Consider the following 15,249-nt stretch of genomic DNA (forward strand, 5'->3'; position numbering starts at 1 on the left):
ATTATAAGAGAAATGCAAATCAAAACTACCATGAGATACCACCTCACACCAGTCAGAATGGCCATCATTAATAAATCCACAAATAACAAGTACTGGAGGGGCTGTGGAGAAAAGGGAACCCTCCTGCACTGCTGGTGGCAATGTAAACTGGTACAGCCACTATGGAGAACAGTTTGGAGATACCTTAGAAATCTATACATAGAACTTCCATATGACCCCGCAATCCCACTCTTGGGCATCTATCCGGACAAAACTCTACTTAAAAGAGACACATGCACCCGCATGTTCATTGCAGCACTATTCACAATAGCCAGGACATGGAAACAATCCAAATGTCCATTGACAGATGATTGGATTCAGAAGATATGGTATATATACACAATGGAATACTACTCAGCCATAAAAAAAGAACGACATAATGCCATTTGCAGCAACATGGATGGAACTAAAGAATCTCATACTGAGTGAAATGAGCCAGAAAGACAAAGACAAATACCATATGATATCACTTATAACTGGAATCTAATATCCAGCACAAATGAACATCTCCTCAGAAAAGAAAATCATGGACTTGGAGAAGAGACTTATGGCTGCCTGATGGGAGGGGGAGGGAGTGGGAGGGATCGGGAGCTTGGGCTTATCAGACACAACTTAGAATAGATTTACAAGGAGATCCTGCTGAATAGCATTGAGAACTATGTCTAGATACTCATGTTGCAACAGAAGAAAGGGTGGGGGAAAAATGTAATTGTAATGTATACATGTAAGGATAACCTGACCCCCTTGCTGTACAGTGGGGGGGAAAAAAAAAAAAAAAAAAAAACCTCACTGCTACGTAACTCTTGTGGTGAAAATAGTTCCTTGGTTAGAAGTAATACCATCTTAATGAACAGAGCTTTCTCTAAGTCCTCAGTTGTTTCTTGCAGCAGCAGTATTGTGAGTAAAGAAGGAAAATCCAAACAGAATTAATATCTATTCCAGTGAGAACAAACCACTGCCTTCCTCATGATGAAAGAAAGGCAATGCTATTAACTTACACCTAGGTGGCTAGTTTGTCTCCCTGGGAAATAGAGCCATATCAAGTCCCTAGGATTGACCTCTGCTATTGGTAAGCTGGGCAGCAAGTAGGGGCAAGAGCCATAGGAGCCTTGATGAGGGGGAAGTCACATTGTTGAATCCATGCAAAGCTTCCATCCCAGCCACCACAGCTTCTTTATACATAGTTCTAAGATGCCTGGTAAAAAAAGACTAGCCAATATTCATAAGATGAGCCAACTAGATCAACTGGCTTTTGAAAGTCTCCTCTGCAAGAGCTATGCTTTTGTGGGAAATCACGTGGGATACAATATCATCCCTCTCTGTACCTATTACAATGGGTCCATTCACACACAAGTCCCTAGAGCTCTCTACCATCAATCATTCAATCTTCTTCTTTCCAAGTTCTTAACCAACAAGTCAAGCCATTAATTGTCACCCATGAGGAAGATCCTCAGGCCATGCCTCCTTCCTGGCAAAGTGGAGAATGTTCTATATTGTCTGATTTTTTTCCTTCATCAGACACACACCTCTGAGTGGGCACATAAGATAGAAATGGACCATTTCCAGCTGGTGCCAGCTTATCCTGAAGAACTCTCTGCAAACAAGCCCTGAGATTTTGTTTCCTCTTATGTCAGTTATTTGCAAGAAATCCTTCATGAGACTGTATGTATGGGTAGAATGAAGCATGAGTAGGTGTCCTGAGAGCTTCAGCCACTCATCCATACAGTTTTCTTATTCTTTCCATACTTCGTGAATCTAATCCAGACCATAATATTTCAATTTCATAATGACTGATCCTGCACAATCTGATGGATAAATCTGTTAACACCTAATGTTAGACATCTCAACATCCAGTGTCTTGGTGTCCAATGTTCTAGCACTCAGCCTCCTCCAGATCTCAATAGCAAATCAAGAGCAGCTGCTCAAAATGAAAGTTATCAGCAGAAGACTTCTCCCAATCAGAGAACTGTGTCTCACATCTTTTAATGTAGTTGCCAGATGTTACATACGGCATTCTTATGTATCAGATACCTGGAGCACCACTGAATTTGATGGATGACAGGACTGCTTCCAACAGCCTGTCCCTGCTGCAGAGCCTTCTTTTGCTGTGCTCTCACTCCAAACATGCAGTTTTAGGGTTTCTCAATAAATGGATCAGAGCATCGCTCCCAAAAGGCCTCCAGAGGAGTCTGCCATGTGCTGTACTACTTTCTTAATGAAAGTTGGTACTAAGCACAACACCATACCCTCTATTTGGGAAGAGATATCAAAACCTGCTTAAGAATCCCCAAAATGTATTGAACCAGCAGGCCCACAAGTAGGATTTATTTCTTAAACTCTAGCACATATTCATCCAACTAAAGCATCGAGTACACTCGTTATTTCTCAATATTCCAATCTGCATGATGTCATCCATGGCATGATGCTCCAAAAGATGTTCAAATGATCAATGTTGGAGCAGATTGACATGCACTGGTCATCAATTCCTCTCTAAACACTTCTGCCCACTGCATCTTGGTAGCAGAATCACCAAGAACAGTGCAGTCAAGCACTGGGTGGAACAATGCTTTACTTACATAGAGAACAGACAGAGCAACATCAGCTTCTGCAGTGGGTGTCAGTACCTCCTGGCCAGCAGGTCACTCCCTATGGCCAAGGCAGGGCAATTTGAGCTGTAGTAGAAAGACTCTGACCCCTCCCAGGGGAGGACAGATATAACAGAGAGACTGACCATAAAAACAAACTTTAAGCAAAGACAAAAGAGCATACTTTGAGCCTGAGACAGGGAAGATATTCTTAAACAAGGTGAAAAGCTTGGCGGCACAGGCTATGTGGACTCTTTATCTTTGTGTAAGGAAGTGTTCCAAGCCCAGGGCCCACTTTTGGCTGAGTGGGGACTGAAAGACTATGGACAGGAGACTGCCCTTCCCAGCAATCAACTCCTTGGCTATATGAGTAAAGAGATTTGAAAAGACATAACCTTGAGCTGAAACAATGAAGGTGCAAGTCTATGTGTGACAGGTGAAAATAAAATGCCATTTGTCATCTTGCCAGATCCTATGAGATGTGGTAGATTTCTTGAAAATACAGCTGCAATAATTCCTCACATCCCTATATGACACTTCTTGGCAACTGGACTTTGCCACTCTTCACATGTAAGAGCACATATTTCTCTACCACTGGAATCTGAACTAGCCTTGTAACATGCATTGACCAACTGAAGGCAGTGGAAGTGAGGCTGTGAGACTTCTAAATTAAAGTCTCGAGAGGTCTTGAAGCTCCAGCTCTCACCCTCTTTCTACCCAGCCTGACTTGGGAAGAAGCCATGAAAAGGATACCAAGGGAAATGATAGAGGACCTTTCATTGCACTGTTTGGAAGGTAAGGGCCAGCCCCAGGGTTTATCTTGTCCCACTTTCCCATCATAATAGCTCTCCCCTCACACAGGGAGACAATGTAGAGACTTTTCAGTGGTCAGGAATGTTTATTCCAACTTTGCATTCAGGAACTGAGGATATCCATAGGGAGCGTCTGTGGGCCTGCTCGGCCCTTTGGGAGATGAAATTAAGCTTGTAAAAGTTTCAACACAAAGGTGACAGTTCCACTTCCACTCAGAGCCCAAATACATGCCTTTGCCTAACTCCAGGGGGCTGGGAAACATGCAGAACAACATAGATATTTGTTGAGCAGTAAATTCTCTGCCATAACCGTCTAGTGTCTTTTGTTGGAAGAAAAGAAACTAGTTTCAGCTTTATTCCTCTGCAGGTTACTTTGCTGGTTTTGTTTATGTGGATATTTTATGGTATTATTTCTTTATCTTTGTTGTTAAAATGTTTCCCAAGGTGAATTTAAGTATAGATTTATTTTCATTGATTTTGCTGGGAACATAACTTGCTACTATACGGCTCTGACTATTTCCTACCTGATTGTTTTCTGAAAGTTGCTGTCCCTGGATAGTGGTGTCAATGGTGAAAAGGAAGGTGGAAAAAACCAAGGGGCAGAGGCACAAAAGTATTTATGATGTATAGATCAAAGCAGCAGAGTAGAGGAAGAATAGTATGTTCTTTTGGTTGGCTCAGACCTTGAATTTCTGCGTCTACTGACATAGTGGCAACGTTCTATATTATCTTTCTGTCCTTTAAGTAGCAAGGCAAAAATCTAAGTGTGCGAAGACATCAAGCCAGACTGAGGTTTTTAAACTTTAGTTCTATCTGCCTTATAAGAAAGGAAGATCTTTATAGTTTCCAATTATAAGTTGTTTGTTAGTTGTACGTTTCAGTTCTATAATGAATTCGCTTATCCCATCTCTTCCTTAGTTTTGTGGAAGGCTGGAAGAAACTGCATAGACAACGCCTTTTGAATCCAGAAAGCAGCATCCTACTTTAACATTATTGTTTATCCTACTGCATTCTCGAAGCCGAGGGAACAGTGGCACGCTAAGAACATGAGCTTAGACATGGTCAAAGTATCCTTCTCTGTGCCAGTGGACATTTCGCCAACTACAGGAGTGTACCTAATATTCAGCGGCTCTCCTATGCCCTCTGTGATACGCCAAGGTGATCCCAAGCCTCCTCAGAGATACTAGGTTGACTTGTATTCTCTTCACTACCTGCATGTTTCCCAGGCCAGCCCTAAATCCTACATGTCATGGAAACTCACCAGCACAAAGTGCAAAAGGGAAAGAAAATGAAGGAGATGAAGAGACAATGAATGCTTCAGACTAATGTTTCTATTTAAAGAAGTCTGGAAAATTTATTTCCTTATTGAGAGAAAAAATGCATGTAGAACAAAGCAATTTCCGACCTGTGTATTTTCTTTTGTATCCTCTTTACGTCCTGTTTTCTCATTTGAGCAATTCACAGAGAATAAAGTGAGCCCAGAGCTGAGGCTAAAGCAGAATGAATCATGCAAATGTGTTCTATTGTACAACTGTCAGACTTTGGAGCTGTCCACTGATGCCTGGTATACCAACATGAACATCTTGTTATGACTAATGAGGGACAGGGTTTGTTTTTTTTTTTTCATTCTTTGTTTATAATCACCGCACGTCAGTTGATGGTTAACTATGTGTTCATCCTCCAGGGATATAATGAATGGAAATAAGTACCTAAATCTGATGCATCTTTTACATTTCTCTGACGACTAGCCCATTTTGAAATAATAATAATATCAAAAATTCTGTATAGCTGTTCAGTAATCATGCCTTCAAGTTGAGGGGGGCAGAAAACTTTTTTAGTAAAACTGCAAAATTCTCTAGTCTTATGCCATCTCTATAGTTGTTCCACGGGGATGCATCAACTTCCCAGTACTGCGGTTAAGTTGAGAGGATACAAGGGACTCTGTATAATTTTTTCAACTTCCTGTTGAGAATATAATTATGTTAAAATAAAATGTTTTAAAAATAGCATCAGATGCTTCAACAAGCAACACTGAAACCTAGAAGACAATGAACTAACTTAGCAAAGTCTTCACAAGTCTGATGGGAAAAAATTTCCAATCTAGAATTCTAAGTGTGAGAATACAGATATTTTTAGATGTGCAAAGTCCCAAAAAATTTCACTCCAATGTCAAATTTTGTATATTACTGGAAGATGTTCCCCATGATATCAATTGATTAAATCCAGAATAAAAATGAAATCTAAAAAACCCAGGGTCCAGTAAGAAGAGTCTTAGGAAATCTTTACATTGGTGATGATGAAGGGACAGCTCTGGACCACACTGTTGCAAAGTCAGTAAGAAAAAAAAAAATAAACTGAGGTGATGGACAGCTCCCAGAAGCTGTGTCACAAAAATAAATAAATAAAATGGATATATTACCTGACATGTTTGGACTCTTTGAGAAGAGATTTCTATTTCTGGCAAGAATCTGGGGATAAACTCATAATAGCTGTGTAGAAAACAAGGCAAAAGAAAAATGAATCACTAAAAAAATAAAACGATGACGAAGCAAAAAGCAAAATAATGTATAATAGATATGTCAACTATAAGTACGCATAATGTTACAACAATGTAAGCACCAAAGAGTAATGTACCTAAAAAACTTTGTAGTGGGGTAGCAAATATAAGAGAGCTAAATACTCATCTATCACAAGGCATCTACATATAGGATATGAAGTTCAAAGTTCAAAAACAGCAATCTGAGCAATGCCATTTGGAAATGCAGAAGTAAACACAAAATTAAAGAGCTAAAATACTGAAAACCATTTCCACCGGTACAACAATCAGATACTTCCGCAGGTATAACAATCAGATTGTGGCAGAATAAAGCAGAGGGTCTCATTTCTCATTATGATCCTTGAAGAACTATTTTACTTTTAAAATTATATATGTGAAATACTTTGAATAAAATTAAAAATAAAAGAGAGAGGAGCCTCTAGCTTCTCTTGACAGAATGTGAGCGACAGCTAATGCCCCCACCGTCATCTTCTCATTTAGTTTTGAAAGTAGTTTTCTGAAGACTCAAAATTTCAGAAGCACTGGATATTTAATTTGTAAAAGCTGCCCAATTTCACAAGTCAGACAGTAATGGAATTAGTAAAATCCTGGAAGAATTCCCTGGAAGCAAGGAAGGGAACATAAGCGCGTAAAGAACACAGGAGCAGGTCTCCCACATTTTAGACACAGATTCCCTTTATTTACCAGAGAGAAGCCTCCAACCTAGGGTGTGGAGCAGCTTTTTAGTTGAATCACAGCTCTTCCAATAACCTCCTCCCCATTCTTCCCTTTAATAACTTTTTTGGCACCAATTCTGGAAATAATTTTCCTGGTAATGCACTTGGTCTAAAAGGCACTTACACATGGATCTCTGGTTGAAAGATCCATGGAATGAAGGACTTGAGAAATCACAATTTCGTTAGTTGGGGGAGGATGTTACTTTATTTTAATTCACCTTGTCTAATGGGGAAAGAGTCTTAAAAAGCTTAAGAATATTTTTTAAATAAAATTTCTCACCAAAAGAAGCTCAAGAAATAAATCCAGGAATTCCTCCTTCGGCCAAAAATATTCAAATTACATACCCACAGAAGAGCAGAAGTCTAGTTAGGGGCCCTAACTAGATTAAAGTAAAGGAGGTTAAAATGAAGGCGGAATCTCTTTTCCTAGCAATCCTTTCCCGAACACCTTGTCAAAAATTACAAGCACCTTCACACCTCCCCCACTCCCTGTACCATTATGTCCTACTTTTTTCTCAAACACCATCATCTAACATCCTACACATTTTACTGATGTATATTAGTCTTTCTCCTTCCTTTACAACAAGAATACAATTTCCATGAGGATGGAGACTTGTCATTTTTATGTTTTCACTGATGTAGCCCATTGGCTGGAATGATGACTGGCACGTAGTAGAAAATAACTATTTGGTAAATGGGCGAGTGAATTACAACGGCACCAGGTTATAAGGAAGGAGTTAAGGAGAAGCCACACATTCAATTTAGAGTTCAGGCCTGGAAAGAACTTACCTCATATTAAAAAGAAAGAAAAAAAATATGAGGCCTATAACAATGGCTTATAATCTAAGGGACCTACCATGTGACGGACATTTTTAGGTTTTAACGTATTTTTAATAGATGGTATATTCAAATGTTTCCAAACTGAAAGCATGTAAAAAGGTATAAGCAGGGAAATCTTGCTCCTACCCACCTCCCCATCTTTCCCATTCTTCTAATTTATTCCTCTTAGTCACCACTCTCCTTAGTTGCTGTGCTTTCTACCAGTGTTTCTTTATATAAATTGTTATTTTTCTTTACCTTAGAAGTAGTTTTTTTTTTAACTTATATTTTAAAATGTTTCTTCCAGTCCATGATTTGGTTTTCTTCTTCAGGCATTTCAAATATGTACATATTAACATTTCTTGGGACTATCTCCCAAGGACAAAACTTTTCTCTAATCTTCTGAAGTCTTTCTTGTTTTCTGTCTCATTTTGTTTGCTTTACCACTAACACATCCCATTCTTGCAATGTTTTCTGTGATGTATATTCACTCTTACGTCCTTGCAATTTTGTCTCCATCCTTTTTTATGTTTTGTTTTTTGTATTGTCTTTTTAGGGCCTCATCTGCAACTTACAACACAGCTCATGGCAATGCCAGATCCTTAACCCACTGAGCAAAGCCAGGGATCAAACCCACGTCCTCATGGATGTTAGTTTTGTCAACCGCTGAGCCACGACGGGAACTCTAGTCTCCATGCTTGAAATGGTCTCATTTACTTCTATTTCATTCCTGAATTTGGCCACTTCTTATTTTTCTTTCTCTTGTTTTCTGGTCTTAGTTCCCCCTGCCTGGCCCTATCATCCACCAAATTCTTAGTTCTTTCAGTCTACCTTCATAGTGGCAATTACTTCATTACATTTTTAAAGTTAGAATTAGGTTATTATTTTTTTCTATCACTTGGTAATATTTTTCTGGCTTTTTTTTTCATGTGTAAAACTACATACTATTTGTTCATAGTTTCATCATATAGAAATTGGATGTATCCCTTCATATAATTCATTCTGAAGGAGGTAAATTCTTTTAAGCCAGCTATAAGCCAGAAGTTCCTGGAACAAAGGAGAAAGGCAGCTGCCCAGGTTTCACTGACTGAGGGAGCTCTCTTTAATTTACTTAAAATATAAGCACTCCGGGGCTGTGGGGAGTAGAGAATGAGGACATGTTTAACGGGTATGGAGTATCAGTTCTGCAAGATGAAAAGGGTTCTGAGGATTGACTGTGTAACAGTATGAATATACTTAACACTACTGAACAGTACACTAAAAAAATGTGATCAAAATTGTAAATATTTTTATGTGTATTTTAGCACAAGTAAAATGTTTTCAATTTAAAAAACATGTATTCATTTCTTTGCATGGTTTAAATATATATTTGCTGTATTGCATTTTTAATATATACACATTATATATTTTCCATGTAGTCATGCCATGCCACTTTTACATCCCAGAACCTAACCCAGCTCACAGGGCTTCTTTCCTCACTAGCTTCCCTGGCCCTCCCCCTGGATGAAATTAGGAAGGGCACAGCTTCCTTTCAAATGTATTCCTTTTCTTCTAGAAGGAAGTGCTCTCTGAGATCTGCCATTTTAGGACATGTCTATGGCCTTTTCCTTCACTCATTCTCTGCTTCTCCAAGTACTCGTGACCCATGTAAGTTCAACTCTTACAGAAATTCCAACGTAGGAAGGGATAACTCTCATCCTGGAAGTAAATATTTGGAAGTTTCTGAGACCAATCACTACTTAGTCTTACTTCAAATCAGATTCTAAGTGAGGTGAAGCTGAAGGGGGAATAAGATGATACAAGCTAATCTCAGTAATGCTCTTACTGGGACACCAGTAGAAAATGCCAAAAAACAAGGGTGTTAAGGATATTTTTTAAAAGGTATAACTATAAAAGTGACTATTAGAACCAAAGTTGAAACCTGTGTGTGTAGTGCTGTAAACATGTATATAGAGAATGATTTGGAGACGGAGGAAGGGAGGGAGAGAAATATTGGTATAAGATCAACTAGAAGGTTTTCTAGTAGTCTAGGCAAGAAACATTGGTGGATTATGTGAGAAAGTGACAGAGCAGGGAAGCTATCATATTTAAAATACAAGGAGGAAAAGCTGTTGAAGAAATGGCTGCTCCTCTGTGTCTTGAGGCTATGAGAGTGATGCTACATGCACCAGAGGAGACGACACTGAGATAAGAACACAGACACTGCCTCCATGGTATTACAGGGTGAGAGCAAACAAAAATAGTTGTGATTATATACTAGAGTTGCCACCTAATGACTTTCTCTAAGGCTATCTAATACTTTCTCTAAAATTGTCGTATCAGTAGGAGAAAATAGATACTATTCATCAGAAACTGTTGAGCCAAATGCAAACTATTTAGAAGCAAAGCATGACTAGAGCCATACCTCAAACTATACTCCAAAAAAATTGTCAGGTATATTAAAAAGTTATATATGATATATAGAACGACAACAAAAGGCTTAAAAACATATAGTGAATATATTTCATCTTGGCACAAAGAATAAAAGCAAAAGCAGAAGTCATAAAGAATAGTAAATATGACCACATAAACATGAAATATATATAGTAATGAAAAGAATATTTTAAAAGTAAAAAATAAATCACTAGGAAAATAATTGCATTATAAATGAATAAACAAGGATTTAACATCCTTGATTTAAAAAATTCTTAGAAATGATTATAAAAAGATGAAGATGGATGTTTTAAAAAAATAGGCTGGAGTTCCTGCTGTGGTGCAGCAGGTTTAGGATCCAGTGTTGTCTTTGTGGTAGTGCAGGTTCAATCCCTGGCCCAGTGCAGTAGGTTAAGGATCCAGTGTTGGTTGCTGCAGCTGTAGCAGGGATCAAATCCAGGAATCAGATTTGATCCTTGGCCCAGGATATTCCATATGCCACAGGTGCAACAATAAATAAATAAATAAATAAAATAAAATAAGCAAAGACTATAAATAGTCAAGCCAAAGAGAAAAAAGAAAAATAAGGCCATTACCTTTAGGGACAAATACTCATCTTCAATAGCAATCAAAGAAGTACAAATTAAAAAGCAAGACATCCTTCTTATCTATCAATTTGTGAAATATGCTTATTTTAAAAACTCCACAAGGATACAGGGCAAATAGCATTTGCATTGTAATATATATAAAAGTTATACACAAGGAGTTCCCACTGTGGCTCAGTGGTAACAAAACCCAACTAGTAACCATGAGAATATGGGTTCAATCCCTGGCCTCATTCAGTGGGTTAAGGATCCAGAGTTGCCATGAACTGTGGTATAGGTTGCAGATGTGGCTCAGACCCCACATTGCTGTGGCTGTGGCATAGGCCAGCAACTGCAGTTCAGATTTGACCCCTATCTTGGGAACTTCTATATGCTATAGGTACGGCCCTAAAAAGAAAAAAAAAAAGTTACACACATATATTTATAATAACATTGCTTATAATGTTAAAAATGACTATTAGTGGAGAATATTACCAAGATCTGACATTTATACTATTCTAAAAGTACACTGTTTCCCTTATTTTGGAATCTTTTTTATTGTAAGAAAATTACATTCAACATTTAATGGAATGAAAGGCCTATCAACATAAGATATTCATCACTGAATATCACACAAGAAAAATAACTTTTGTTGACTACATAAACTTACGTAGGTTAAAATTAAAAGAAGCATAATAACATATCTTGGAGAAATGTCTGCAGGCAGACATTTCCTCTAGAAAATCAGATTTTTTTTTTCTTGTACACATCTATAATTCCTAACAGAATTAGAATTATGAATTCTAATAGAAAATGTGCTGCTTAATATTGTGCATTGTTAGTTCTATAAGGGAACAGTTATCTGGCTAGATTTTTTTAATTTATTAGCAGAAGAGATGGTAGCAATGGAGCCACATTTAGCTGATGCGTCTTTGATTTAAGCAGGACTAAGACAGCAAGGTCTTAAGACAGATTTTACCAGCTGTTTGAGACTAGACAACTTGCACTCTAAAAGTCTTAAAACCTTTCAAAGTCTGGGATTTGAAGTATATGGAAAGAGATGATTCTAACGTTAAAACTACAGGGTAGAAGAGATTGCAGCCAAGTATAGTGTCACTGCTACACTATTCAGGAGAACTGCTTTTTACAAAGAAGCTAAAAGCTGAAAGCTGACTTTCAGCTTTTATCAGTGATGGGTGTCATTCATTTGCAACTGCAGCAGCTAGGAAAGTGACTTACAATTAAATCATTGTGTCATACGGGAAAAAACTTAAGAAGAGAAGGAGGATGCTGCTTGGTGTTCATGAAAGAACATTAGAGTTAAGTGATCTGAGAGGTTCTTCACGTCTCCCACAAACCTGCTCTTCGAATTTGAGAAAAATCACTTACATTCCATGAGCATTAATTTAGAAATCATGTGCAGAGAACAGGGTGGTGGTTCAAAGCCTGGATGGTGGAGCAAGCTGCCCCACATCTGATCCTTGGCTATGCCACATGCAGGATTTGCAGTCTTGCACAAGTTAACACTTCTGTGCCTCAGTTTCCTGGTGGGCAGGATCATAGTAATAGACTTATTTCACGATGTTATTTAGAGAGTTAAATGATTTATTACATGTTAAACCCTTAGAAAAATGCCTGAAACATGGTCACTGTTTTAGCAATTATATGATGAAAATTTTGATCTGGAACTCAATGGTTTTCAAACTACTTGAAGTTATGGGACCCTGGGTCAAATGAAATGCCACATGGATGTCCAAATGAAAAAACAGAGGGAATTAGAGATATGCGCTCCAGCACAAAGTTGAGAATCCTGCCTTCCTTCTTTGCAATTCTTCCCAGGTAACCCCCTGAACAACATCTAGAAACCATGAAACAATGGAGCACAGTTTAAAAACACTACTGAGCTCTTCCCTATCTGTCCTAAGCTGTGGATCAGTTGGGAAATGCAGCTGGTCAAAGAAATCTGACAACTGTAGTTTAAACTCAATGAATTTATTCTCTCATCTAGAAGGAGTTCAGCAGTGGGCAGCTAAAACCTGTATGGCAGCTCTCCAATGCCACCAGGAAACCACACGGTCTCTGTCCTCCAGAGCTTCAATCACCGTATAGGAAAGGGCAAAGGGAAAAAACAGCTTTCTACTAAGCCTCACCCAACATCTGCTGCTAACATCTCAGTATTCATCCCTAGACACAAAGGAGGTTGGGAAATATAATCTTTTAATTGGATGGGTTTCTACCTGGAATTAAGTAATAGTTCTGTTACTACTGATGGACAGAATAGATTATGCTAGGCAATCACCTTCTACACAGGAGTTTTAAAATATTGTGTTTTAGGAGTAAAAGGAATGTTAAAGCTGTTAAGGAAGCTTGGAAAAGAAGAGTACATCAATCAAAATCCTACTCTTTTAATGGGCCTTTAGTCATCATTCATTTTTACATGGTTTCTGGGGAAAAAAAGTATATTAATCCCTCTGGTGATTAAAGTAATTCTCAATTAGTCAGACCAGTAAGTTTTAAAGTATTTTCTTCTTCAATGGGGGAGTAAGAGGTTAAATAGATACCCATTTATAAATGAAGGTTAACTTGAAATTATAAATTAGATAATATATGCATGGAGGATAGCATAGTATCCACCGCATTTTTAATTTACAATAGCTGATAATTTTCTATTTCCCCCTTAGTATGCTTAATTTCCATTTCTCCATCTATATTATAAGAAACTTAGGCCGAATGGTACCTGATGTTTCATAAAACTTGAACATCTTCTGCAACAAAGGAAACCACAGAAAATGAAAAACAGTTTAGGAGAGAAGAGCCTCAGACACCTTAAAAAGTAAGTATTAAGTACATGACTTCAGGAGTCTAAACTCTTAGATATAAAGCAGATAGGAGCTACTACCAAAATATGTCTAAAGCTGATTAGTCCTCAAAGGTAAACTTTGGGGGAGAGTATATTTTACCCATTGCCAAGCTAAATTTATACAACTGGAAAAGAGAGGGAAAAAAAACTTTTCTCCCTTACACAATTCACTTTACCTAACTCAGCTAATTGCCATTTTTAAAATTTTGGAATAATTAATAACATTGGATAATGTTCAGAAAGGTGAGTGAGAAAAACCATGACATTAATACCCTGTTTTTTCTCAAACTTAGCATTACACCCTCAAAAGGTCCCATGTTATTCAAAATTCTGCCAAAACAGTGTTTGTAATGGCTGTAGAATATTCCATTGGATGTAGCTAGCTCGGCTAATTAAAAATTACCAATTCTCCCATCAGTCAGATTTTTTAAGCCCCTGTTCTTTACTGTATCACTGTAATTTCAAGGGCTTCATAGGAAATACAAATGAAATCGAAGGTGAAGAGTCTGCCCTAGATAATCTTGAAGCATGGCAAGGAAGGGAAAATGAGGTCAACTCATATTCACTGCTCTTCTACTGTATGTCAAGTTCCATATAAGGAACTAGGTATCAAATGCTGAATAAGACCCGAGCCTTCATAGCAAGGTAGGTCTGCTTCTCAAATGTTATGTCTGGATTCACTGCACTCCTGGAACAATTAATGCTGCATTATTGCTCAAAACCCACCCTAAAACATTATCGACCAAATAGCCCTTCATTTCACACATCTTCTCTTCTTGTCCATACTTAGGACTGACCAAGAAAACATCCATTCCTGGGCAGAACAGACCCTTGAGGAGTTTTCATAGAATACGTGTTCTTATTAATGCTGGAAGCAAAAGCTTTTGCTGAATAAAGAAATTTCTCTTTAGAGCACTATGAAAATCAACTTCTGGACTCTGTAAGAAAATCAAATTGAAAAAAAAAAATTGTCCGCCTAAATCCTGGATAAAATTCACCAAGAAAGTCAAATCCTAGTTTAAAAAAAAAAATTTTTGAGATAAGAGTTATTTGACAAGCTCAGTTCATGAGCTTGTTAAGACAGGAGATGAGAAACATATAGGTTGTGTGTTATGCTGATCTTAGCTTCTCTCATCTGTTTTCCATAGCATCCTCTATTTTCCTCTTCTCTTATTTGCCCTGAATTTCTAGTTTTGAGTCTATAGGAAGTGAGAAACAGCAGGAGTTGCCAGGCTGAGTGTGATATATATCTTAAGTTACATGCTAAATTTCAAAGCCTTCCCCTTCCCGCACTACGGTAACTTCAGAAGGCCTGGGAGATGTGTCTATCACTGTCCTTTGATTTTTATCATGTATTTTATACTTTAAAATCAATTCTTGAATCTCTGAACAAGTCTGGAGAGTTGAAGCTGTTGTTTAGTGAAGGCACTCTGGATGAGGATGTCATTTATGCCTGGGTGAAGGGGAACAGAGCCAGAAGAAAGGAGGGATGCCCCCTACCCCAGAATAAACAGATCACCACCAATACTGTTTGCGGGTGTTCACTGCTGTCATGCCTTGGACAAATCTAAATATTTCTGAGATCTACTCAGCAACCAAACTCAGGGACTGAGATGTTACCTTGCATTTTCTAATTATATCCAAATTTAGGAGACTGAGTCTATGGTAGAAATACATGCATCTGTGCTTCCATTCCAAAAAAAGAATACCTAAGAACCAGAACTAGTTGGGTTTTTTTGGTTATTTTTTTTCCCCAAAAAAGAAACAACTTTTTATTGAAGTATGTTATATTAGTTTCAAGGGTATGGCAAAGTGATTCAGATATATAGATATAGATACTCTTTCTCAGAATTTTCTATTATAGG

General features: G+C 37.9%; 1 protein-coding gene across 2 annotated transcripts in view; it reads right to left on the reverse strand.

Moving 5' to 3' along the window:
• BANK1 (B cell scaffold protein with ankyrin repeats 1) overlaps window positions 1-15,249 on the reverse strand; it is a 546,413-nt gene that overhangs the window by 510,873 nt on the left and 20,291 nt on the right. Inside the window, exon 2 of one of the 2 annotated variants that reach the window (XM_084973315.1) lies at window positions 5,856-5,925. The exons of the other annotated variant lie outside the window; for it this stretch is intronic. Coding sequence (XP_084829441.1) covers window positions 5,856-5,862 — 7 coding nt within the window. The 5' untranslated portion in view covers window positions 5,863-5,925. The remainder of the gene's footprint in view (window positions 1-5,855; window positions 5,926-15,249) is intronic. 2 annotated transcript variants of the gene reach the window in all.

The sequence above is a fragment of the Sus scrofa genome, chromosome 8 (genome assembly GCF_054392235.1).
Source record: "Sus scrofa isolate SSC_HxYL_T2T_F1_AM1 chromosome 8, Sscrofa_HxYL_maternal_Yorkshire_Landrace_v2.0, whole genome shotgun sequence".
In the NCBI taxonomy this organism is placed as follows: domain Eukaryota; kingdom Metazoa; phylum Chordata; class Mammalia; order Artiodactyla; family Suidae; genus Sus; species Sus scrofa.